Source organism: Gossypium hirsutum, chromosome A07, assembly GCF_007990345.1.
Source record: "Gossypium hirsutum isolate 1008001.06 chromosome A07, Gossypium_hirsutum_v2.1, whole genome shotgun sequence".
Taxonomy (NCBI): domain Eukaryota; kingdom Viridiplantae; phylum Streptophyta; class Magnoliopsida; order Malvales; family Malvaceae; genus Gossypium; species Gossypium hirsutum.
In genome coordinates this window covers 97,299,235-97,326,928 of record NC_053430.1, presented here as the reverse complement: position 1 = coordinate 97,326,928, position 27,694 = coordinate 97,299,235, and the positions used below count along the sequence as shown (strand labels likewise).

Below are 27,694 nucleotides of genomic sequence, written 5' to 3'. Positions count from 1 at the left end.
TTTTGTTCTTTTAGCCATATAGTCATTAGGGTTTAACTTTTTTCAAACATTTTGCATGTGCTTTACCCGGTTTTAAGGGGTCTAAAAAGTAATGTTTTGAGCCATAATTCCATGCTAGGCCATTAAGGTATAAGTAGATTTGGCTTTGGGTTATTTTTATATTTTATATTTAAATCTTACCCATAATTCAGTTTTTCTTTTTGGTTTAAAGTCTAAACTTTGAAGATGTATATCATCTCTACATATATTATATATGACGTGGTTAAACGAGTTGGTGTTATGAGTTAATTTAATATTACTTAATTGTGAAATTATTAAAATATCATTATTTTAAAGTGTGATTAATATTATTATAAATGTATTTTCATATTTTCATACTTTTATATAATCTTCAAATGAAATAACTGAACAACATTTATAAATTTTTTTGGTAGGATAAAACAACTTTAAGCGAAAACAATATAAAATTACATTAATTACTGATCATAGAACCGAAATAGTCCACCTGAGCTAACTCTCGTACTGAGCTTGGAGGTTCTTCAAACAGTTGGATTCCTGTGAAATTTGTAGCCATATGGTCAGCAACTGTATTTTGAGTTCTCTGAATATGGCGTATATAGACCTTCTAGTTTCGATGTTATAAACGATGAATAAGGTATAATTCCATCATATTACTATCAGAACTCCACCAACTAAAATCGTCTCCACCAAAATGACATTATCACATTCAAGCTTTAATTGTTGGAACCCCTTCTCTCATGCAAAGCATAGACCCTCTAGAATAGCTCTCGCTTCAATTTTAAAAACGGTGTCCTTACCTAGCAACATCGAAAATCCACATAGCTAATTTACATCAACATCTCTCAATACTTCCCTAATGGCAACAAAATATTTATTTAGCGACACTGCTTCATCTGTATTTAGCTTAACCCATCCTCTATTCAGGGCTGACAACTTCCTAGTAGTAACCATAGGATTAACATAGACATGGATGCATTCATCCTGACATAACTGCTTGTCTAACTTGTACACATATCTACAATTTCTTGAGCACAACTATGGCTACTAGAAAACACATACATGTTCCTACTTTTCCATAACAACCAGCACACTATTGGAAAAAAAGTTCTCCTTTCTATCTCATGACTACCACAATACCTTATGTTCTGCATATTTCATAAAATCAATTCATCAAGTGGTATAGAGAAAAAAAAACCTAATTATAGATCGGTACAATTGAACACCACACCGCCTTTGAAAATGTGCCATCACGAATTGCATGGATCCCCGATTCGTTGACATTGCTGCATCTCAGACAATGGCTTTCATTCCTCATATGTCTCATTGCTCACTATCCATTAGTCAATAGTGTATTCTTCCATAGAATTCAAATGAACATCCTAACCCTTTAAGGAACCTTGGCTTTCTAGATCAACTTCCAAACACTAAAAGCATCAATCGAGTCAAACTGATGAATACCCCTATAAGTTTCAGCCGAAGAGAAAGTCTCCCTTATCGCCCATCTCCATTATAGATGATCTGGTCCAACATCAATCGAATGTGGTAACACAACTTCTATATGCAAAACAATATGGTCTAGAAGAAAACTCCTTAAACGATCCCAATCCCAATTACCATATTCATCCACCATATCGTTAACACGTACCTTGTCATCCAGTTGTACTGACCTGTATGGAACACTCTAAGTGGACCTACCTTACTAATCCAAGTATCATTCCAAAAATTAGCCAGACGACCATCCCCTATAGCCTAATAAATATTTTTTATTACCTCCTGCCAAAACTTCATTAAAGATCTCCATATAAAAGAAAAACTACTATTTGCAATAGTATTCAGCAATAGACCACATGCATTATATTTATTTCTCACAATTTATACCTATAAGGCTTCTGTTTTCGTAAGCAATTAGAACCCTATTTTCAACAAAAAATTTATTTTGGTCTGTTAAACATCGTATGCCAAGACCACTAATATCTCGGTTGGCAACAATCATTCTAACTTATTAACATCGGCTTCCTAGCTTCAATAATGGTTCTCCAAATAAAATTTTAAGCCAACTTCTCAATCTCACCACATACCGGGACAAGTATACAAATCGTGGCCATGAAATAGTTAGATATAGCTAAAAGAACTGATTTTGTTAATGTTATCTTGTCGGCCAAAGATAAATTTTTTGCTTCCCCTCCGTTTACTCAGTTTTAGACTTTATAAACCACAAACTCAAATGTACTTACTCCAACTCTTTTATGCAAAATCAGCAAGCCAAGATACTTCCTAAGATTATCAGCATGAACAAATCCCACTTTTCTGCAAATAGCATTAGTTAAATCTTTTGGTACATTAGGTGAGAAAAAGACTTAGGACTTACTCCTATTCATCTTCTGCCCCGAGTAGTAACAGAGCGTATTTAGACACCAATAACAATATCTACTTGCCCCAGATCAACCTTACAAAATAGCATTAAGTCATTTGTAAAATACAGATGAAACGGAGTTGGACCCCACCTAGACAACGACAAAGGTTTCCACCTCTCTTGAGTAATAGCTTCTTCAATTAAATGACCCAACCTCTCCATACAAATCACAAAAAAATAAGGCGAGAGAGGATCTCCTTGTCGTACACCTCATGATGGCTTAAACTCCTCCATAACCACGCCATTCCAAAGTACCTGGAATGATGATAGCTAAAAACTTGTTTCTGAAAGCGTATCTTCTAAGAAATCACATCTGACTTAATTATAAGCCTTTTTAAGATCAATTTTAAAAACCATCCCAAATTTTCTACCCCTGAAGTTTCTCATAGAATGTATTTGTAACACCCCTAACCCGTATCCATCATCAGACTAGGGTTACAAGGCATTACTAGACATATCAGAACGCTTAGCATTCATTTCACAAACATCATAGCATCATAGTCAAACATCAACATAAAGTCCCTTTTCTTAGGTCAACGAGACCTTAGACATGCATTAGGAAGAAATCGGGACTAAACCAAACACATTCACAAATTTCAACACTTAGAGAATTTTTCAATTCTGTTAAGGTCACACGCCCGTGTGACTAGGCTGTGTGCCTTACACGGGCACTAGACACACCCATGTAATCCAGCCGTGCCAAAACAGAGCATACATATTAACTTTCACCTACGGCCACCAGACACGCCCGTGTGTTATGGCCATATAGTTTTTAGCTAGCTACTGACTTAAGCCCATGGCTAACAGACACGCCCGTGTGTTATGGCCATGTAGCACAATGTAGGCTTGGTTTAAGCCAACTTGCCACCCCATTATGGGTCAACCTACAAACAAGGAATCAAGCATATATATCCAACCCAATCAACCATTTTTCTCATGTTGAAACACATATCCTTCATACTATAATATTATCAACCATTTACATACTTATAAACCTTAACAATTTATACTAAGAGATAATGTAAGATTATATCAAAAACATCATTCATTTTTATACCATGAGCTGATCAAACTTACCTTCTCCATTATCCAACTAAAACATGTCACAATTGCAAATTAACACCATATATCATAAGCCTTTTGCAACCATAAGTTTAAACGCAAATTAGCCAAATCAAATGGCTAAATATATACATCACAAAACATACTCCACAATTACTAGCCTATACATGCCATACTTAAAATATATATACATTTCCAAAAGTACCAAAATAAGGTTCGATAGTGTAGAAACAATCCTTGACAATCCCCGAGCTTGGTAGCTTCGATATCTACAAAACAATTTAAACACACACACAAAGTAAGCTTTCAAAAAGCTTAGTAAGCTCGTACTCAAATCATTAATAGTATATGAACATAAAATAACAACATATGAGTATTTGCACCTTTTCAATCCATAAAACCACATCAACTCAATGAAATTCACATACATAACTTCATCTACCACCTAGGTATTATACATACCTGAATCTTTCCGTACTTGTTCACTTTCGTACTTACCTCTTGTTGAATGTTACAAGACTTTCCATAACTTATTCGTATTTTAGACATCTGCACACTTAGTGCTATAAGATTAGCTGAAGCTAAATATTTCCGCACACTTAGTGCTATATCAAATAACTAAGATTAAGTCGGTATCGCACACTTAGTGCCTCAAATAACTGAAGCTAGTTAAATCGCACACTTAGTGCCAAAACTAGTTTAAATCGCACACTTAGTGCCAAAACTTTAGATTCATCACCATATTATCCAATTCAATTATATACAACCCATGCATAATAAAGGCATCAAAACTTACTTAACATCATATTTTAAGTACAAACTTACCTCGTACTCGAAATTTGTCGACTTGGACTATCTACTCAATAACCTTCGACTTTCCTCGATCTAAGTCCGAATTCCTCTTTTCTTGATCTATATGTTTTCAAAATTAACCCTTTATTCACCAAATAATTCAATTCAATCCATAAACACATTTTTAGGTCAATTTGCAAACTAGCCCTCACATTTACATATTTTGACATTTTAGTCCCTATTTCACAAATCACAAAATACACATAATTTGCATATACACAAGCTTAGCCGAATTCTCCTAGTACTCAGACTAGTCCACACATTTCATTTATTCACATTTTAGTCCCTCAAAATAACATTTTTACCATCTAGCCCAAATTACTCAATTTTATCAAAAATTCAAAGACAACACATGTAAACCCAACATCAAGCTTTCATATTACAACATATAACATCATCAAGCTCATAAATTCATCCATGGCACATTTCTAAATCATCAACAATTTCATGAATTTAAGCATGGGCTAGCTAGAGCATTTAACAACGATCACAAAAACATAGAAATTATCAAAAACGGATCAAAAATGAACCTTAAATCAAGCTTTAATTATGGCCGAGCTTTCCAAACCCTATTTCTTTTCCAATTTTCTGCAAAGATGAACACTAATGGCTTGATTTTCATGCCTTTGTTTTATTTAATATTAACTAAATAAATAAATAACAATTTTACCCTTTGTTATAAAATTATTCATTCATCTAACTTATGCCTTTTATGTCCATTCAAACTTCCAATGGTCAAATAAACACATAAGGACCTTTACTTTAGAAAGCCAATTCAAATAAGCACTTTAACAACTAGCACAAAGCTTTTACCTTTTACGCGATTAGGTCATTTTTGCAAATTAAGCACACAAACAATTAAATTTTCACACGAGATTTTCACACATGTCAATTCACTTATAAAAGCCACGAAAAATATTACTAAAATATTTTTCTGACTCGGATATGTGGTCCCGAAACCACTATTCTAACTGGGTTCAAAACCGGACTATTACAGTATTGCCCTCTAAGCAATAATGATATTATTTGAAATATTTCTACCCATCACAAAACTAGCCTGATTCTATTTAGTAAGCTTCACCATCAACGGTCGTAGCCTATTAATGATTGTCTTCGTGATAATCTTGCATAACACTGTACATAGACTAATTGGCCTAAATTACGTAATCATTTCCAAACCATGAACCTTGGGAAGTAAAACAAGTAAGGTTCTGCTTATCCTAGTATCCAAAAGTCACCCTTTCATCACATGTCGTACCAACAAACATAGCGATGGCCCGGCAACATCTTACTGTAATTGATAAAATTTCGCATAAAATCTATCAACTCCCGGTGCTTTAAAGGGAGCCATACCAAACACTACCTTTCGAACCTCCTCATCTGACACCACCATTTTCATACCATCTTTCTCAACTTGTAATAAACTAGAAAATTTACCTTGACATGAAAGAGCTTCACTAATTAAATAGTTTGTTGCATAGATATTCTTGAAAAACCCCACTACATGTTCTTGCAATAATACAGAATCAAAACAGCAATAGTCACCCTCAACCTTTAGGCCTTCAATTATGTTTCTTCGGCGTCTAGCAAGCGTGCGATTATGAAAATACCTTGTGTTTCTATCTCCATTAATAACTAAGTAGATTGGGGTTTTTGAAGCCATAACAGCTCTTCATGCTTTAAAATCTCCTCAACTTCCTACCTCAACTCCATTTCACGATTATGAAGCCTAAAAGATGCCCTTAACTTCAATATCCTTTGCACCCGTTTAAGTTCTGAAATTAACTAGTGTTTCCTGACAAAAAATATTTCCATATACATGATTATTCCATTCCTAGACCTCTATCTGAAATTATTCTAAATTATCAACTTCTGGGTCATCAACTCTCTAATTACTAGTAACTAAAGCCTTAAACTCAGCACGGAGCATCCAACTATCTAGGCAACTAAATGGCATGTACCCTCTATTTTGAACTAGTTTTAAGGATACTAAACTCAAACGATAATTAGACTTCAGCCGTTGAATGTTGCCTACCAAGCATTCCAGTGTAAAGGAGTCCTAGTCTGCATTACCCACTACTCGATCCAACCGTTAAGATAACCTCCCTCTACTCCATGTAAACCGTGACCTACAGCAGTCTAAATCTTGAAAACAATTATTAAACAAAAACTCTAGAAAATACACACATTAATTCTATGTTGTAACCACACCGCTTATTTGTTCCGAAGCATCCAAAATTGAATTGAAATCACTAGCAATGACGCATAGCTCATTAATCAGACATGCTAGAGAACATAAATAATCCCAAAACAACCTTATTTTAGCCACTTGGGGGCTAGCATACACCGCCGAACAAAGAAAACCCGACAAGCTATAACCGCTACGAATCCTTATGTGGATTGCTTGGGAGTGTAAACCCAAGATATCAATGATAACAGTGTCATTCCAAAATATTCAAATCCCCCTAGCAAAACCAATTACTTTAATTCTTCACGAATTTAGGAAACCAATTTTATCAATAATTCCATCAGCACAAAAACCACTAACTTGAGTTTCAAACAAACACAAAACATTCGGATTAGATTCATTTATATATTCGACAACCATTTTGTGGAAATCGGGGGGCGGTTCCCTAAAAATTACAAAATATAAGTTTTGAATCCATAAAAAAAATGGATAGAAAAGAGAGATGAACAAACCATAGACAACCTCAAATTTGCAATAGTCAACAACATATCCCCGCTTCCCGATTCAATTTCGCATCCATAACTTCCACCACAGGCAATGAAGAACCCTTCGAAATAGCCTGCATCTGAGACCACTTAATTTCTTTTACTATTCCTTTTACGGCCTCTGATAAATCTACTGTAGACTAGCCATGAATCTTCGATCCAACATCAGGCGATTTCTTCCGTTGAAACTGCTCTAATGCAACACCAACTCCCTGTTCCATGCTTTCTTTCCTATTAACACCAAAATGAAACACACCATTTTCTTTTTCAACCCCATCCTTTGAGGTTCCATAACCCGAAAAGCCTTATGTTTTGCTTTGTCCAAATTTGGCTTAAGAGACACTGCCTAGACTTGTACTTGATCCATTTTTCCATCATAACCCAATAAGCCTATCTTAGATCAATCATTAAACTCGCTAGCACTTTTTTAAAAATGATGCCCATAACCACTATTAGTAGGCTTTAAAATTTGCATGCCCATTTTAGGCCTATTACCTACATAAATCCCTTTACCCATTAACCATAGCCTCTCCTTTTTTACCACTACCAGCCTCCCTAACTGCATTTAAACCTTTCCCACCCGCAAATCTCATCGAATCCACCTCCAATCCAAACTTTGCTTCTTGCTTCCCATTATGATCGGCGTGATTTTTGAATTCAGTCTCAGTTTCAACCGTCTTTAGGACGGAGAAACGCGAGCCACCAAAGAAATTTTCAAATCCACCGACCTTTGCTACTGATGGACCTCTCTATTTCCCTTTCTATCGGAGTTCCACTAGCATTCACGGGCCAAACAGTTCCTCCTCAATCCGAATATGCAGATCAAATTTCTCCACTACTAGTTTGCTACGATTAGTAGTATTCTCCACCATGATTAACTTACTCCTTGAACATAGGGTTAAACTATGCTCGTATAACCCACACTTAAAACACATTTGGAAAATACTCATATTCAACCACCTGTATTCTACCATTGATTCTAACGTTGGAAATCAACGGCTTCTTCAAATCCACACACACCACCAACCTAGCAAAACATCCTCTTACTATTGCGTTTGTGTGCTCATCGATTTTAACTACAGGACCAATCACTTGGTCGATAGCCCGAAGCAAAATTTTTTGAATAATAACCTTTCGATAACCCGAGTAATTTTATCCAAACTACTTGGGTATCCACCTTATCGTTGACTATACTTCGACGGACCAAGGTCTCACTATCAAATAATATCCAAAGATTACCCACAAGCCACCCATCAATACCTTGTCATGAAATTTGACAAGATAGAAGTCATTCTCCAGATCCATTAGTTGAAACTGATTCCTAAGTTTTCCATAATGATGGCACCTTATTGAGTAAAACATTAAATCCTATTTTCTTCCCTAATAGTTTGACAATAATTGTAAAGCCATCTTTCGCTCAATGAATTGATGCATGCAATCGGAAAAAGTAATTGATGAGATTCCATCCACCACCTCCGTAGCCACATCCCTATTTTGTAATTCAAAATCCTCCTCCATATTAACAGTTGAATTTTGTCCCGATGAGGCACTTAATAACTTTGTCTTATACGAATCACTTGCCACATTTTCAATCTAAATCGCCTAACCATTATCATTCCCAATTGGGTCATTCAGATCTTGAGGCAAATCCGTACGCTGCCTTACCTTCTTCGTTGCGCTGCCAACACCACTATTCAAACTCGTAAAATTCGTCCCCACCGCAAAATCAACCAAAAACAGTGTTTCAGACATTTTTTTATTAATAGAAAATATTTTCATCCACCCACATTGTGGGTGTGGTAAAATCTATATACATTTTTTTATTTGAATTTTTGAATTAATTCGATTGAGTTTGAATTACAAACTTAATTATAAAACAATATACATATTAATAAAAAATATTTTTTAAATGTCTTGACTTAAATAAAGTAATGGTCAAATTTTTTGTCAAACATTTGCTCAATACAAATTTGAACCGTGTTATTTCATTCCTATCCTTAATATTGTAATTTTTTTTAAATAATAAAAGCGATTTTTAGTCTGAACTCAAATAAGAAGATTAAAGTTCAGGTGATCGTAATTTGACCCATTAGACAGATTTAATTACGGCGAGATAAAAGTAAACATTGACTTTGTTAAATCTTTGCATTATTTAAAGGAAAAATAAAAAACAATACGATTTATTTGTTAGAAAAATGAAAGTCAACAATACGCGCGCCATATTTTCATGTGAAATTTTAGATTTAATTTTTTTAAAGACAATTATTTTTAGTTTCATTATTGGTATTTTAATTAATTTTTCTTGCGAAAATGTAATATATTTTACTATTGTATTTAATATTTGTTGATTGACATATGTATATACATTAATATTTCATGCGAGAGTAACTAATAAGCTTAATATATTATTTGGTAATAGAGTTTGATATTTTTTCCTGATGTGATATTTATATTTTTTGGAGGGTCGAATCTAATATGAGTACTTGACAAAAATTATATTTTTTGGTATCCAAATGTAACAATATTAATTTTTAATGTTTAATTCGGGATTTAAAGTTAATTCGATAAAAGTTAATTGTTGTAACTATTAGATTTGAACTTTTCATAATTTTGTTAATAGAATAAAATTTGTGTAGATTGTGAATTTATTTAATTTTGCTTTTAATTTATCAAAATATGTCCAATTGATGTGATTTTATTTGAGTTAGAGGATTGATTTGATTAAAGTTAATTTTTTATTTTATTAGCTAATTATGAGTTTTCATCAAATCAATTCTAAAATCCAAATTAAACATTAAAAGTTTTACATTGTTAGCTTTAGGAACGAAATATACAAATACCATATTTGACCAAAAAACCAACTTAGGTACCAAATTAGAAAAAAATTGTCAAATTCAAATATCAAATTATGTATTAAGTGTAATGAATACCGATGCATACAATATTCCAAGCACGATTTTTAGAATCAGATTAGTGGGATCAAGCCACTGATTTGTCTATTTGACCGGTTCAATTAAATAAATCATTAAAAAATTTATAAAAATTAAAAATATATTTAAAAAATTAAAAATCTAGTTTAAAGAGTTTAATGTTCTTCTCCATATCAATACATTAATTGATTCCCGACAGATTCATATCCAATAAGCTTGAATTATTTCCCAAGTCTTGTATTTCATTAAACTGTGTAGCACGTGAACTGCTTATACCTTCGTATATATATATCAGATAACTAATCCAATATCTCCACGAATCACATAAACATAAAAGAAGCATTTTATAACTGTCCAAAACCTGTCTTTTCTTTTTCTTTTTTTTTTGTCAAGTTCAAAATGTGTAGGGTTAATTCGACAAGTATAGCATTTCTTAGTGTTTTGCTGTTTTGTTTTTCGAGCTTTGAGGTGACGTATAGTGCTAGGGAAGGCAAACAGTGGAGGAAGCAGAGCATAGCTGGTGGTTTCCGCCGTCTAATGGCGAAGGGAGGAAGCTCTGACGTCGTAGCCGACGCCACTACCACCTTTAATGTGTTGGACTACGGTGCCAAAGGTGATGGACGCACAGATGACTCCAAGGTGCGTGTGCTACTACCACATTTAATATTAAAAAAAACATAATAACAAATTTAATTTTTAATATTTACATTTTTTATCAAATTAATTTTTATTTTTTAATTAAATTTTATTTATAATTTTTTAAAAAGAGTTGACTTATTATTTTCATAGTAGTCCATAGGACGATTTATGTGTACTTCATGCTATATATATATTTTTATTTTTTAAAAATATATTTTTAATTTTTAAATTATTTGTTGACATAACATATAAAAAATAAAGTTATATTAGTATTAAGTACACGTAAATTATCACGTTAGTTGCAACACCAACATCATTTAAAAGATTATGTTTTAATAAAGATTTTCATTAAAAAATCGATTTTGACTTTTTTTTTAATGTTAATGATGTTAAAAAATGAACTAAATTAATAAAAACCTTAAGAATCAAATTTATTATTATGCACATAAAAAAAATATTTAATTATTTAATTTGATAACAAGTTGAGCTAAACTGACTTACAAAAAAAAAAACCATCTTTTCTAAGCCTTAAACTTACCAAATCAGACGGGCTTCGACACTTTCAAGTACGATTTGATCCGATTCACATCTCATTAAATTTGATCTCCAAAGAAATAAAGATGTGGTTGATTGCAAAACCAGGCATTCGAAGCAGCATGGGCTGATGCTTGTAAAGTTGAGGCATCAACAGTGATGGTTCCATCGGGTTCAATATTCCTTGTTGGACCTGTTTCTTTCTCAGGCCCCAATTGTCAACCCAATATCGTCTTTCAGGTAAATAAATCAGTTCAGTAAGTTTAATATTCCAATATTTCCGCATACCAAAAGACTAATGCATTAAAAAAAAAATGATGTAGTTGGATGGGAAGATTATAGCTCCAACAAATTCCAAAGCTTGGGGGTCAGGCCTGTTGCAATGGATTGAATTTACAAAACTGAAGGGGATTACAATTAAAGGCAAAGGTACCATTGATGGTCAAGGTTCTGTGTGGTGGAATGACTCACCCACTGCTCAACTACAAGATTCCACAACTAATCACACGGTAAGATACTCTAAATGGTATATTTGTCATCAAGGCCCTTGTATTGTGAGTTAAATTAAGACAAATTAATTAATGCATATTAAATCAAAGAATAAACTAGCCCTTTTTATTAGAAAATAAATCATCCATTTCTACACGGAAATATTCTTCATCCTAAAGTACAAAAACTGGACTAAATTATCTATTTTTTAATAGAAAGGAAAAATTACAACTCAACTCCCCTCCTAAATACTTTTACCCAAAAATGAATTTTAATCTTAATTGTTTTTTATTTGCTTGTGTGTGGGGCAGATAAGTGGTGAGCTGGATGGAAAAATGTCAAGCACCAAACCAACAGTAAGTCATCCTTGTTTAAAACTCCATATTTTACAAGCTGACTTGTTTGATGATGATGTGGTATTGGCAACGCATGCATGCAGGCATTAAGATTCTATGGAAGTAATGGTGTAACAGTGAGTGGGATAACGATACAAAACAGCCCCCAAACACACTTGAAATTCGATGACTGCACAGGCGTTCAGGTTTCCAACTTCGTTGCTTCGTCCCCCGGTGACAGCCCCAACACCGATGGCATTCACCTCCAGAACTCCCAAGATGTCGTCATCTCCGCCGCTACTCTTGCTTGTGGTAATTTGTTTTTCAAGTTTTTCTACATATTTGAAGAGTTATACACTCGTAATATGACTGAATATGTATCGGATTCTGGGATCAAATACCAATATTTCAAGAAAAATGAATACTTGAAGCAGCTTAGACAAGACGAAAATGGGAGGAAGGAAGTGGTTTTGGCCGACAAAGATATAAATAATTATTAAAATTGTGAAATTATATTTTTACTATCATAAAAATATATAACTTAATTTATGTCCTCCCTCAAAAAAAATTTCTTACTTCACTACTAGACTCAGATATGAAACATTAGATATAAATACTTGTCAACGCCAATATGTTTAAATTCTTTTAAAATTTTCTATATATTTAAAGGTTACATGAAAAGTAATATCACATGTTCATATTAAAATATTTGTACACATGTATCTAAATGAACAAGTTACTAACCAAGAGATTGCTTTTGGCTTGTGTAGGGGATGATTGTGTGTCGATACAAACAGGATGCTCAAATGTATATATCCACGATGTGAAATGTGGACCAGGCCATGGAATCAGCATCGGAGGACTTGGAAAAGACAAAACCAAAGCCTGTGTTTCCAACATTACTGTTCGAGATGTCAATTTACAAAACACATTAACTGGTGTCCGAATCAAGACATGGCAGGGAGGTTCTGGTTCAGTGAAACAAGTGACATTCTCAGACATACAATTATCAGAAGTTGAAACTCCAATAATGATCGATCAATTTTATTGTGACAAAAGCCACTGCTCGAATCAATCTTCGGCTGTAGAAGTATCGGAGATAAACTACGTAAACATACGAGGAACCTATACAGTTCAACCGGTCCACTTCGCGTGCAGCGATAGCTTGCCGTGCAGTGGGGTTTCGTTAAGTACCATCGAGCTGCAATCAGTTAAAGAAAACCATCCTCTCAGTGGACCTTTCTGTTGGGAAACATATGGTGAGCTCAAAACATCAACTGAACCACCAATTAGTTGTTTGGAGAGTGGAAAACCATTCAACGCTGGAGCTCAATCCAGTTCCGATTCTTGTTGATGAATACCCGATATCAGTACGTACCAGTTATATGATTAGTAAAAATATAGGGTTTGGGGCTTTCAGTTACAATATGTTTCAAATTGGTACGAAGTGCATTGTAATTTGTTGCCTGCAGGAAGTTATGTTTCCTCGGCAATGTAGGTAAAAGGATTTAGTTTAGTTTGTGGCCATATTTAATATAGGTGTGCAATGCAAAATTTATCATATACAAGTGAAAGGTATTTGGTTTGGTTTGCTATTTGTAATCCAATATTTCTATTCCATATCTATTCAAACATGAATATAGTACATATATTTTACTTGTGGATGAATCATTCTACGTAAAATAAAATAATTTTTAATTAAATTGAGTGACTAAAACGTAAATATTTAATAGTTTAGTGACCTACGGTATAGTTTATCCTTTAATTTATTTGACTTTTTTATATTTTATTTTTTGATGAATTACAAGGGAAGGGTAAAACCTTAATAATAAGGTGACTAGCTTAACTCGAACAGATGTCACACTTTAGACGATGAACACCCTGGCCATTAGGTCAACACACATATCAAATAAAATTTGCTATTATTTTTTAAGCTAAATTGCACCCTTAGTCATTAAATTATGGGCAAAATTTCGTTTTAGTCACTTAATTAAAAAAGTTATAATTTAATAACTAAATTATTCAAAAGTTTTCATTTAAGTCATCGAACTATTAAAAAATTTTATTTAAGTCACTAAATTATTTTTTTTCTTCTTAAAGTTCTGCTAGCGAGCTCCAAACAATGATTTGATGATTGGTACGATGGCTTAATATCCATCAATGAGTAAAAGAACATACCTTAGCTCCAAGCTGATCTATCAGCCAGTGTCGGAGAATGGTGAAAAAAGCTGTTTGAATTTTGGCTCATAGATCTGTGATGTTCAAAGCTGTTTCATGAAAAAAAAACTAAACAGTAGAAAGAGAAAGAGCAAGAGCTTTCATAGGCATTGCTACCAGAGAAAGCCATATATCATTGATTTTAATAGTCCAATAACTTAAACGAAAACTTTTGAATAGTTCAGTGATTAAATAGTAACTTTTTTTAATTAAGTGACCAAAATGAAAACTTACTCATATTGTAGTGACTAGTGGCGTAGTTTACCATTTTCTTAAATGCAAATTCATGTTAAGCCCCTAGGAAACATTGGAATTCCAGGAACTACCCTGGAATGAAATTATTTGAGCAGACTATTTTTAGATGCCACTGATTAAATAAAACACTTAAAAGAATAAAATAAGCAGAGAAATAAACGGGGAGACTCTGAGGAGAAATAATATCAGATCCTCCTTCTAAACTCTCCACAAAGGTAACCTAATTAAAATTCCTTTTTCTCCTTTTTTCCCCCCCTGAAATCTAAGTTCTTTTATCGAGACCAAAGCAGGTAAAAAATCGTTTATTTTCAATGATTTTTTCAAAGTTTTAACCCTTTTCATTTAACTCGTTTTTATTCAGGGCTTGTTTGATATATCTGCTTTTGTTATTATTATTATTATTTATTTTAATTTTTCTGGGTTTATGTTATTTTTTCTGAATTTAGGATTCATTTTAACGGTTTGGGTTTTTCTTTTTGTGTATGTATATGATTATTCTTATGCCTTTGCTTTTTTCCCTTTTTCTTTAGATTTTTGGGTTAAATAATTTTTGATATTTTCTATCAAGTTTATGTATATATCTGTATATGTTTTAAGTTTTCTGGGTTTATTTCATTGTTTTTGAATTTAGTATTGAATTTTATTGGTTTGGGTCTTCTTTCTTTTCTTTTCTTTTTTTTTTGTAGATGTTATATTTGATGATTCTTTGTGCCTTTCCTTTTTTGCTTTTAGATTTTTGGGTTGAATAATTTTTGATATTTTCTATCAAGTTGATGTTTTTTGTCTTGAATTTATTCGGGTTTCGAAATTTATTAGTGTTTTTCTGGGTTTCTAATGTTTGATTTGCTAACTCTTTATGTGAAAATTCGATGTTGCGAGCTAGAAAAGGGAAAAAAAAAGAGGGAGATGGGGTTGTCTTTTACAAAGCTTTTCAGCCGGCTTTTCGCCAAGAAGGAGATGCGTATTTTAATGGTGGGTCTTGATGCAGCTGGTAAAACTACTATTTTATACAAGCTCAAGCTCGGTGAAATAGTCACCACTATCCCAACCATCGGTGAGTTTATGGAAGATTCACATTTCCCCTGTATTGTAATTACGAATTGAAAGAAATGGTTTGAAAGACTTCGTTTTGCTTTATAATTTGAGTTTGATTCAACTGCTTGTTGTGTTTGAATCTTATTGATAACTGACTATGATTTTGGCCTAGATTCTGGTAAAAGTATCATGGAGGCTTAAAGAACAAATTGGTCCTTCTATTAAAAATTTCATCCATTTACTTTTAAAAACTGTCTTTATATGTCAGAATGAGTTACACATGGCCATGTGTAACTTTTTGATTATTTTGTCAGTAACCGTAGAAATTGATGAATTTTTTTAATAGAAATGACCAGTTTTCTCTTTGATCTAACATACTGGGACTTATTTGCCCTTTTTTGAGTAAAGGGGGAAAATGCAATTTGACTCCTAGTATAGGGGCTCTTATGATACTTTTACCCCTCGAATCTTTATGTTATTGTCAGTTGGTCTGTGAACCAAATAAGTCTGATTGAAGTGCTTATATGTGAATCATATTGTCTCATTGATAACTGACCATGATTGTGTCCTTGGACCTCAGTCGGTTTGTGAATCAAATAAGTCTGATTCAGCTTTCCTGTTGTATGTGAATCTTATTACCTTATTGATAACCGACCATGATTGTCAGTCTTGGTTCTTATGTTATTGTCGGTCGGTTTGTGAACAATGTAGTTTTATCTTTATTTGTAAAGGAACTATATGATTCGTAGGATTGGAAGAAAAGTCAGATTTACTGCTTGTTTTATTTGAACTTTTAGCGGTATCATTATAGTTTTGAAGAAGAAAGGTTTATTAAGTATAATTCTTTGATTAGTTGAGTGGTAGTTTTTACAGATTGATTTTTATGATGAGATGGATTTTGGTGGTTTACCATGTTAAAGGTCTATTTGTATATTTTTTGAAGGGTTCAATGTCGAGACAGTGGAATACAAGAACATCAGCTTCACTGTTTGGGATGTCGGTGGCCAAGACAAGGTAACACATATTAATAAAAAAAACCAATGGAACGAGGTTCATATGTAAAATGTATTGTGACATTTACTCAGATTCATCCCACATTTCGGTATTGTGATGTTTAGATGATACATCGCGAAGCATTATTTTCTAGAATTCATGCATAGGGATCCACGGGCATAAAACTTTCCAATAATGCATGCTGATTGTCATTCGTGAAAAGAATCCTTTTTGGCATTTGTGGTGTTGATATGCTGGACCTAGAAGCCGTATTCTTGGTGGAAATTCTTCTTTCTACTGTATTTATTTGGATCTCTACATAGTCACTTTCTATCTTTCGGATGCAGATCCGTCCTTTGTGGAGGCACTATTTCCAAAACACTCAAGGTCTCATTTTCGTGGTGGATAGCAATGACAGGGACCGTGTTGTTGAAGCAAGGGATGAACTGCACAGGATGTTGAATGAAGTATGTTGCATAGTCAAATACGGAAAATCCAATGAAATATTTTTCCTTTTTATCTCACATGGACATATTTATATATATACATATGCTAACCTGTTTTTTCCCCTTTCAGGATGAATTGAGAGATGCCGTTTTGCTCGTTTTTGCCAACAAACAAGATCTTCCCAATGCAATGAATGCTGCTGAAATAACTGATAAGCTTGGTCTTCATTCTCTCCGCCAGCGCCACTGGTAAATATTACCTTTCGTTTTTGCCTTTTTCCCCACCCTCATGATTTAGGCTCACATTATTTGTGCAATTTTCCGTTTTGATTTGGTGTCCTGTCGGTTACAGGTATATCCAGAGTGCATGTGCAACTTCTGGAGAAGGCCTTTACGAGGGACTCGATTGGCTTTCCAACAACATTGCTAGCAAGGCAAGTGCTTAAACCACAACATTCAAGTAGAAAAGCATGAACTATCATAGAATAATAAACACGGAATTGAAAGCATCGGTCAGATTGGGTTTAGATCGAAGTCATAATTTGCTTTCTTTTGCAGGCATGAGGGAGGATGGGTGTTTGATTGTTAGCTCAACTCTGGCCAAGATAGCTTCCTCTGCCATACGAAACTTCTTCGTAACGACGGAATGTTTATTAGATATGATATTGCGATATGCGCTTTGTTTAACCTCAACTATACTCGTGACTTTCGGAAATGGGAGTTCTTAGGGAGTGAAAATATTTCGACTTAATTAAGTTGATATTTTTTATTTTATCATCTTAAACTTGATTTATAATTTTTTTTAATTAAGTCGAGTCAAATTGAATGAAATTATTTGAGTTAAATTAAAAAATTAAACATGTCAAATTAAATCTTGTTACAATATAATTAATTTAAAAAAAATAGAACAATAAAAGAATAAAATATTTTAATATGATATATTTGAATTGTTAATTGATTTTAAAATTATTATTTTAAAAAATTTGAAGTTTATATATTCTCTAGGTTTTTCTTAATTTTTTTTAAAATATAAAGTTTGAAATTTTTATAAATATTTTGAGTTGTTTTTGTATTTTTTAAGTGATTAATTTATTTATTTTCAAAATTGATAGAGTTTAAAAAAATATTTATATTAATTTGTTATTTAAGTTATTTGAAATATAAAATTTAATTTGATTTCAAAATATTTAACTCGAAAAGATTAATTTGATTAACTCGAAATTTTTTATTTTTATTTTACTCTATTTGTGTTATCACTATTATTTGGTGTTCTTCTTCGTCAAGTAGCGTGAAGATGCCTTTTAAGTGCACATGGAAGGAGTTACATGTTCATATGTATAAGTGAGAAAACGAAATAAAATTTGATTAATTTCTCAAAATATAGCCATTTTATTTTAAATGTTTAAAATCAATTTAATACAATTAAAAAAATTTACTTGCACATGCCAGTTGAGTTTTAGTTCAATTGAATCGTAATTCAATTTTAGAATCGAGAACAGATTTGAACAAAAGAAAAAAAGAAAGAGAAAAAAATCGTTTAGAATATGGATGGATTTGACCTTTAATATTGAAAACTCAAACTCAACTCAACTCGTATTTCAAGTTTATGGTATATTAAAAATTATGTTAAGTTATTTTTTGAACAAAAATACATATAATAGCAATAAAAGGAAAAAAAATGAACTTACTAAATTATAAACAAAAAATATTAATTTAAAAAAAAATATAGATGAACATAGTTTATGATTTAAATTTAAAGGAGAATAAGGCATTATTAAGGAAGTTGTCCATCAACTTTGCCATAGTTGAAGACAGCCTAATCCAAAATATTAGCCACAACCTTTTTATTATGGTTGAGATTTATTTATATTATAAAACCCAAACTTGGCTCTAAATCAAAGTTGATTGTTGTTCACAAACCACATAATCCGTTTTCTTTAATTAGGAAAGCAAAGCTAATATTTTGTTTCTAAATTAGGAAATAGCCCCCTCCCAATTTTGTCTACCCACTTGTCTTAGCCCTAACAAATCACATTAAATTCATGATTTTCACCCTTAATATAATTAAGGGATAATATCATTTTTAGTCTTTCAACTTGGCAACTAGATTCACTTTAGTACTCGTATTTTTTTCTACTTTGGCACTTAAACTTGACAATTGAGTCCATTTTGATCCTTGGACTTAAAAAATTGTAAAAGGTTGATGATGTGACACTCTGAAATTGTGTCGTATCATCACTTGAAAATTTACAAATTTATATAAAATTTCGGATAATGATGTAGTGCAATCTCAGAGTGTTATATTCAATGTTTTAATAATTGGATTGGTGGTTAAACATGTCATGCCACCAGTTCTTGATTCAACTAGTTCGATTGATCTGACCGCCAAACCATTAATTAAAATTTCATAAAAATATAAGAAAATATTAAACCAATTCGACTACCAATTTTGTCGGTTTTCGATTTTTATCAATTTCAAGTAGTTTCTAAGTCAATTGATACAACCTCTTTGTTTGAACAGTTATAACAATCAGTTCTCGGTCCGTTCGATCCCGTCTTGTTTTGACAAAATATGTCACATCATCAAATCTTGATGAAATCCATATTTACAAGCCAAAATGAATTTAGTTACTAAATTTAAAGACCAAATGAACCAAAAAGAAATATAAGTATCAAAATATATGAAGTTCAGAATAAAAAAATTTATATTATCATATATATTAAATATAAAATCATATTTTAACACATATATTTTAAAATTATTTTCCTTGTTTTAAAAATTATCTATCTATCATGCACAAAGTTAGCATAGCCAAACATTCAAAGTATTATGTATTAAAAAAACATATAAATTCATAAATAATAAAAATAATAATAAATTACTTAAAATAATAAAAAACATTCAAGTAAATTTTTGATACATTGACAATATATTATTTATTTAAAAATAATATTAAAAAATATAAAATATAAAAAAGTACCGAATTAAAACACGATTAATTAAAATGGGTAATAGCTCTTACATCTTTATTAATTTAAAAATTGATACCTTTAAAAAAAAGAGAGTAATTTAGTCTGTCAATTTTAAATATGAGATTATTTGTGTTAATACGTAATTCTCTTATTAAACTATTTCAACTATTTTCAAGCACCTTATGTTATGGGGGAGTTGGGATATTCAATTTTTTTGTATAATTTGATTTCTCGTGCATTGCACCTTATAATTAATTAGTTCCAATATAAAAAAAATTCTTCTATTAATCCATAACGTGATTTAGGTAAATTCATGAACTCAATTAGTTTATTTCTTTCTATTTTTATTAGTGTTGTTGGTTGATTTAAAAAAAAATAAAAAGAATCAACAATTTATATCAAATTTAAAAATTGTAAAAATAATAAATTAATGAAATTTTCAAAAAATAATTATTTAAAAATTTTAAAATAAATAATAAAATTGCCCAAATTTTAAAATAAAAAAAAAGTCCAAATATTTATTAATGATATGATTTTTTTAAAATATTACATTATATTCATAAAAAAATTCTTTAATGAAAAGATATTTTTGAAAAAATAAGTAATTAATGATATAATATCACTTTTAAATTTTATAAAAGTCATAAAAAAATCTAAAAGGATTTCTTATGATTAAAAAATACAAAAAAATAAAAAAATAAAAATTTCGATAAAAGAGATTAAAAATTCATAAAATAATTAAAAATTGAAAGTTTAATTAATTAAGATTTATTAATCTTTTTAATATGTTTTATAAAAATTTCAGTTTCTTTATTTTAAAATTTATATTTTTTGGATATTTCAGTCTATTTTTAAGATTTGTTTATTTTTTTATAATAATTATTTACAAAAAAATCGTCAAAACAATATTTTCTTTAATGAACTCTTAATGATTATAATTTATTATTTGAAAAATTATTAATGAGTATTATTTAATATGTTTTTGAATTTTTTATAATCTTAATTTTGAATTATTTTCTATTTTTATCAAATCTTTTTAAAATTTTGTTATGAATTTTTAAATAGTATTGGCAATTTTAAAAAAATATTTAATATTTTTGAAATAATTTATAATTTTGTAAGATATTTTTTAAATTTGAATTTTTTCGTTGAATTCTTTATGATTTTTAGATTTTTTTAAATTATATTTTTTATTTTATTTTTGTAAAATATAGTTCAACACATGTCATATATTAAAAAAATAATAAATATTTTTATTGATTGTCTTATTTGCTCACTTTCAAATATTATAGGGACTAAATTACACTTACTTTAAAGGGATTAATTTTTTTAATTTCAAAATTGATAGGGAACTGAGGGATATTTAGATTATTCAAAAACTATTCGATATATGTTAAACAATACTTTTTCCACATTAAAAAAATTAAAAGAAACTATTTTAGACAATAAAGTTTTAGCTTAATAGCAAGGTTAAAATCTTAAAAAAATTTAAAATTTCAAGTTCGAGTCTCATTATGTACAAACGTACTGATTCTCTATTTATAGTAATTGATTGGAATGAAAACTCTTAAAATAAATAACTATTTTCAATTAAAATGGGATTGGCTTGAAAGTTTATGGACCGAGTTACCCGTCCAAGCCTGAAGGCCCACTCAAAATTCGGGAGAGTTTTGAAAAAAATATTAGGTTTGAAAAATAGGCTAGGGAAAAAAAAAGCCCATTTAAAATATGGGCTGGGATCAGGCTTGAATATTCAAGACTTGAGCCCGATCCGACCCTACTCGTTTTCAATGTTGATAATATATTATATCATGTTATTTTTATATGTTATGTAATTTATAATAAAAAAATTAAATCAATAATAATATTTAATACTATAATGTAAATATTTTAAAAAAAATTTTAAGGACCCTACATATAAAATTTTCTTAAATGAAAAATAAAAAATTATAAAAAAAATTAAAAAATAATATGGAAAAACTTAAAATAGACTTAAATTAACCAATTATGGATGGACTTAAACAAAATTTTATATTGAGTTTAAACAAACATCTTTTTTAATATTATGCTTAAACCCCGACCTACTCATCAACACTTCTACTTCAAAGTCTGCTTTCCCTTCACACACATATATATAGTGGAACAATCTTTTTCTTTTTCTTTTTTTTTCTATCCACGATAATTAATTAATTAATTTTGTTGTTTATTTTTTACATCTTTGTGAAAACTGATGAAGTTAATTAATTAATTGTATAATTACATAATGTTTACTCACTTTTACAATCTTTTAGCTAATTCTAATTTATTTGTTTCCTTTTTCTTTTTGCATGACAAACTTCTAGAAAATATCTGCCAAGAAAAATATTCTTTTTAATTTACTTCATTTTTAATATAAATTCCTTTAATTTATATATTATTTTATAAAATATATATTAAAAAAATGACTTGGTACGTAAAGAAAATTCTCACATGCATGAGAAAGAGAAAGAATAAATAGTGAAACATATAAACCAAACAATATATATATAAATATAATATGTGGACATGCATGCAGTAGTAACTCACCATGCATGCATGCCTTTGTTATCATTAACACTATCATTAGGTTAAAAGCTCTTACTCTATAGCATTCAATTTAATATCAACAATTACTAAGCAAAAAAAAAAACAATTCTTCTTAATTTTTCTCTATAAAATCCCCATATCTACCTTCTTTTTCTTTCACATTCTCTCCCTCTCTTTTCATCTTCTTTTTTTTTTAAACATTAATTTAGTTTTCTCTCTCTCTCTGTCCTCTTTGCTATCCTTCTCTTTTCTTTTCTTTTTTTTGAAAAAAGAGAGAGAAAAATGGATAAAAAACCATGCAAATCTCAAGAGGTTGAAGTGAGAAAAGGTCCATGGACTATGGAAGAGGATTTGATTCTCATCAACTATATTGCCAACCATGGTGAAGGTGTTTGGAATTCTCTTGCTAGAGCTGCAGGTAATTCCTCATTCTATACATATATTTTGAGTTTTCAAAAAAATTATGAATAAACAATATTTTTTGATCATATAATTAAGTAATCTATGAAAGAGATTTTTTTTATTTTAAAATTTTCATTCAATATATAGTAGTAATGCTTTGATATTGATATATGGTAACCCTAATGATAAACTTCTTCTAGGGTTGAAACGTACCGGGAAGAGTTGCCGGCTCCGATGGTTAAACTATCTTCGACCGGACGTTCGGAGAGGCAATATCACACCGGAGGAACAATTCTTGATCATGGAACTGCATGCTAAGTGGGGAAACAGGTTAATATTCTTCATACTATGATAAATATACATAATTATTCTCAAAGGAAAAACAAATTATATATGATAATATAACTATTTATTTATATTATATCATATAAAACTTTGATTACCCTTTGATATTCTTCACTCTTCATTAGGTATTATGATGACTTCATAGTTCTGAATTCAAGTGGACCAAAAGAATGCACTTCTACAAGGCCTATATACTTGTTCATCAAATCCAAACTTCCCCCAACCTTTGCACTTTTTTTTTCTTGAGGATTTCAAAATGTGGGGTTTCAATCATTTTAAGCCACCAAATTGATTTACAAACACATGGGATTCTCTTATCATCAATATTTGTGGACATCAATTTTGTTTCATTTTATTTCTTGAATTTTTCATGGCTACCAAATTTACTTGATAATTTAATGTTTCTTTATATATAAATTTATGAAGGTTTTAATCCCCATCCATGTGGAAATTGTACTACATTGAATTGGATTTCATTTTATTTTTCTTACCTTTCTTGTTTATGTTTCATAAAAATTGGACCTACCCTTCATAGATTTTACATGAAAGATCTCCAAATTAAGCATAAAGTGCTCTTCAATGATCTCTTCCAATATTATTTTTTAATTTCTAATTATCCCCCCTCTCTTTTTATTTTGTTACTCTTCCTTAAGAGTATAATTTTTTTTTCATTTGATTATAAAAATTTTTATGATTTAATTTACTTTATTATTATTTCATACTAATAGTAATTAAAATAAATATAGAAGAAAGAATTTTTGTAATGATATGTATAATGATTAGTGTGTCAAATAAATATAAAAGATATACAGCTAGTGAAAACAGATTGACAATAAAAGGTTTCCATTTTAAGCACAACCTTTTTCCAATTGGACACATGTTTAAGTGTTCTTTTAGGAAGAAAAAAGAAGCATTCTTTTTCTTGGTCGAAATAGACACAAACCTTATATTTTGGATGCTTTTAAGACATGGTTGGCCCCTCTTCATTCAATATATATACGTATAGATTATAATTGTTATCCGAAATTTTTCGGGGTTTTTTTTTTTAAAATATTCGTGTCCAACACATGTTCGAATATGAATATATATACAGAAAATGTCTGATGTTACTTATTTAATGCGTATCTATCTATCTACCAAAAGGTAGCATTTGACTTAAGAGTTCCAAACATTTTCCCTTTTTTTTTAATATATATTTCAAGTTTCTAGATTTAAATTAAGAATCCAGTTCTGTCTTGATATTGTTCTGAAATTATTCACTATTTTTTTCTCAAGAAAATGAAGGACAAAAAAGTTTGTTTGAATTAAAGGATATATTTGAACCAAATAGGGTTTTTATTCGAATTTGAATTTCGAATCTAATAAATGTCACCTGTTAAAGATAACTGTATGAACTAAATAGGATTCGTAAAACGATTTGATGCTAAAGAGTTGTTTGGTGCAGATGGTCGAAAATAGCGAAGCATTTGCCTGGAAGAACAGATAACGAAATAAAGAACTATTGGAGAACAAGGATTCAGAAACACATGAACAAACCAGCTGAGGTTTGCTATTCAAATCAAAGTGATTGTGAATTACTTGATCAGCAAGCAAGCTCAAGCCAATTGCCTTGCAATAGTACAAATACAACAAATGCAGATTTGATGGGAACATCATACTCTCCGTTGTCATCATTTGACTATTACAACAACATTGAAGCATTTTCAGGACAACAACAACAACAAGTAATGCTCGAATCGCCATCGAGCCAAGAAGATAATTATTGGAACATGGAGGATATATGGTCCATGCAGATACTTAATGGTAATTAAATAAATATCAATGTTAGTCCAAATTAATTGAGATTAATTTGGTTGATTAATGTTAGGGTTTTGTGAACTTATATAATATTTTGGATTAAGTATGGCTTGTAATAGGAAACGTTGTAGTACTATAATATATATATATATATATATATAGCCTTCTACATTATATATATGAGAGTTTTCAATGCTAATTAGCTATTGTACATACCCTTTGAGATGTGGATAAATAAGCAATATCTTTTTTATAACACGAGTTTAATTAATAAAGCTAAAATTGTACTTTGCTCTCCTAAAAATATAAAAATTTGATTTAATCTTTTAAAAATTACAATTTAATTTCAACCCCTCTAAATTTATACAAAAACAAAACTCTGATAATTAATTGTGGTATGTATAAAATAATTAAACTAGAAATATAATGTCGTATTTTGTTAGATTCTCTATAACCTAGCAAAAGGACAAATGTTTGATGGCAAACAAACATGGAAATGTCTATACTTTATATAGTATTAGAATAATTCCGTATTCATTGTGTCTTCCACAATAAATATTTTAATGCCACATTTTGTAACGCTCAGGAGGTAATTATTAAAAAAATTATTTAATATGTGATTCATAGTTAATAAATAATTAAAATCATATTTTTTAAGTAATTTTTTTATTTAATGAGACGCTAATTTAATCAATCACATTAATAAGTGCACTAGTTTTTGTGTAGAAAATTTAATATAAGAGAGAAATTCAAATATTTTTGTAACTAGGTGAAAAATTTAATATTTCAAATCGCTACACTAGTCTATATCCAAAGATCCCATGCAGTTTGGTCAGGTATATCTTTTTATCTAGTATTAGAATTTTTTTTATGCAAAACTTTAGGTTTTTTATATGACCAAAGTGCCAAATATTATGAACAAAAATCAACTTTCTTTAAGAATAACAAAAGTCAACTTCCTTTTAAGGTTCTAAAAGTTGATTTTTAGGATTTGACACTAAGATTTTAATTTTTGACCCCTTTTAAAAGTCGACTTTTTTTTAGTCGAATTTGAAATTGAACTTCAATTATGAGGATTTGGGATGAGTCTATTTTGATATGAATTATTAAAGTTATTTGAATTTGGTTTTAACCTTAAGAATCATAGGTTTTGTAGACACCATAAATTAAGGTTTTCAAATCAATACTAGAGTTCTGTAAAGTCCAAAGTCGACAGTTGTATGACTAGAACCAACCAATTTTCATAAACATTTGGTTTATCATGAAAATGGGTTTTTAATGAAAATTGGAAGAGCTTGTGTGGATTCATGATAGCATTGTCTACATCCAAAAAGGTTGAAGACCTAAGGAATGCTTTGGTGAAACTTTTTATAATTGTTTTTTAGGATAATGTAACATCCTACACCTGACCTGAAAGTCAATCTTGTAACACCCCAAACTCGACCTAGATGTTATGACCGAATCTTGAAGATTACATCAACCATTCGTGAAACTACTTTATTTAACCTTTTGAAAATCCTTTTGATTCTAGCAAAGATAGTTCATACCAAAACCCATTTTGTTTATTTTTTCAAGAAAAAACTAATTGTTGTCAAGCGTATTGTAAAAATAGAATGTTGATAATGGCAAGAAAAGAGAGAGAAAAGTAGTACACATGGATTTTACGTGGAAACCTTTTTTGGGGAAAAATCAAAGGCAAAGGAGAAGAAAATTCATTATGTCGAATTCGAATAATTTATAAGGAGTATAGATTGCGTCTATTTATAGGTTAAGATAGTAGAAGTAATGTAGTAAGGTTGAAACACCTTATTCAAATCAATATCAAACAGAGGAAGTAAAGTTCTATAAGGATTCTTCTTGTGCCCCCAGATTTCACCCTTGTGGATCCCTCTATTTTGCCACTTGTATTTTATTTTAATAAGAATTTGGGTCACAACTCTAGCAATCTCCATCTTGACATGAATTCTCAACGAACAAGTTCTCCACCTCTTCCATGTAACCCCTTAAGGGTTTACCTTCAACAATGAACACTAACCAAGTTTAAACAATGCTTAAACTTGGTTATAAGAAGCGCCTTAGTCATCATATCTACAAGATTAACATAAGTACTGATTTTGCTCACAACAATATCATCACGAGCAATAATATCACGAGCAAAATGATATTGAACATCAATGTGCTTTGTTCTTTCATAAAATATTTGATCTTCCGTAAGGAAGATGGCACTTTGATTGTCACAAAATATTGTACTGATTTGAAGGTCTTCATTCAGTTCACTAAAGAGCCCCTTTAACCAAATAACTTCTTTACAAGCCTCAGTAATCGCCATCTACTCAGGTTCAGTGGTAGACAAAGTAACAGTAGTTTGCAATGTGGCTTTTTAATTGATTGCACAACCTTTAATTATAAAGACATAACTTGTGAGAAATCTTCTTTTATCAAGTCTCCAGCAAAATCAACATCAACATACCCAATGACTTCATCTCTATTTCTTCTAAACTGTAAGCAAACATCAGTAGTGCCTCGGAGGTATCTCAAAATCCATCGAACTACTTTTCAGTGTTTTTTACCGGGATTCGCCATGAATTTACTAACTACATTGGCTGCATATGATAAATTTAGACATGAACAAATCATAGCATACATAAGAGATCCTAC

At 30.6% G+C, this 27,694-nt stretch overlaps 3 protein-coding genes across 4 annotated transcripts; all 3 read left to right on the top strand.

The window, feature by feature from the left end:
• Window positions 1-10,332: 10,332 nt before the first annotated feature.
• LOC107926406 (polygalacturonase At1g48100) lies at window positions 10,333-13,641 on the top strand. The gene is made up of 6 exons (XM_016857255.2): window positions 10,333-10,650; window positions 11,293-11,424; window positions 11,508-11,693; window positions 11,985-12,029; window positions 12,113-12,320; window positions 12,779-13,641. Exons 1-6 carry the CDS (start codon window positions 10,411-10,413, stop codon window positions 13,360-13,362), a joined length of 1,395 nt encoding a protein of 464 aa, XP_016712744.2. The 5' UTR covers window positions 10,333-10,410; the 3' UTR covers window positions 13,363-13,641.
• Window positions 13,642-14,547: 906 nt separating this feature from the next.
• LOC107926553 (ADP-ribosylation factor) lies at window positions 14,548-17,723 on the top strand. Of its 2 annotated transcripts, XM_041116831.1 has the most exons (7): window positions 14,548-14,770; window positions 15,364-15,534; window positions 16,459-16,529; window positions 16,856-16,975; window positions 17,085-17,203; window positions 17,307-17,388; window positions 17,513-17,723. In XM_041116831.1, exons 2-7 carry the CDS (start codon window positions 15,387-15,389, stop codon window positions 17,516-17,518), a joined length of 546 nt encoding a protein of 181 aa, XP_040972765.1. In that variant the 5' UTR covers window positions 14,548-14,770; window positions 15,364-15,386; the 3' UTR covers window positions 17,519-17,723. The 2 variants fall into 2 exon arrangements, with proteins under 2 accessions (XP_040972765.1, XP_040972764.1); XM_041116830.1 differs by having other exon boundaries at window positions 17,307-17,554.
• A 4,932-nt stretch (window positions 17,724-22,655) lies between these two features.
• On the top strand, window positions 22,656-25,235 carry LOC107926551 (MYB-like transcription factor EOBII). Its single transcript, XM_016857435.2, has 3 exons — window positions 22,656-22,910; window positions 23,095-23,224; window positions 24,684-25,235. The coding sequence occupies exons 1-3, from the start codon at window positions 22,775-22,777 to the stop codon at window positions 25,048-25,050; spliced, it is 633 nt and encodes a 210-aa protein (XP_016712924.2). The 5' UTR covers window positions 22,656-22,774; the 3' UTR covers window positions 25,051-25,235.
• Window positions 25,236-27,694: the final 2,459 nt, after the last annotated feature.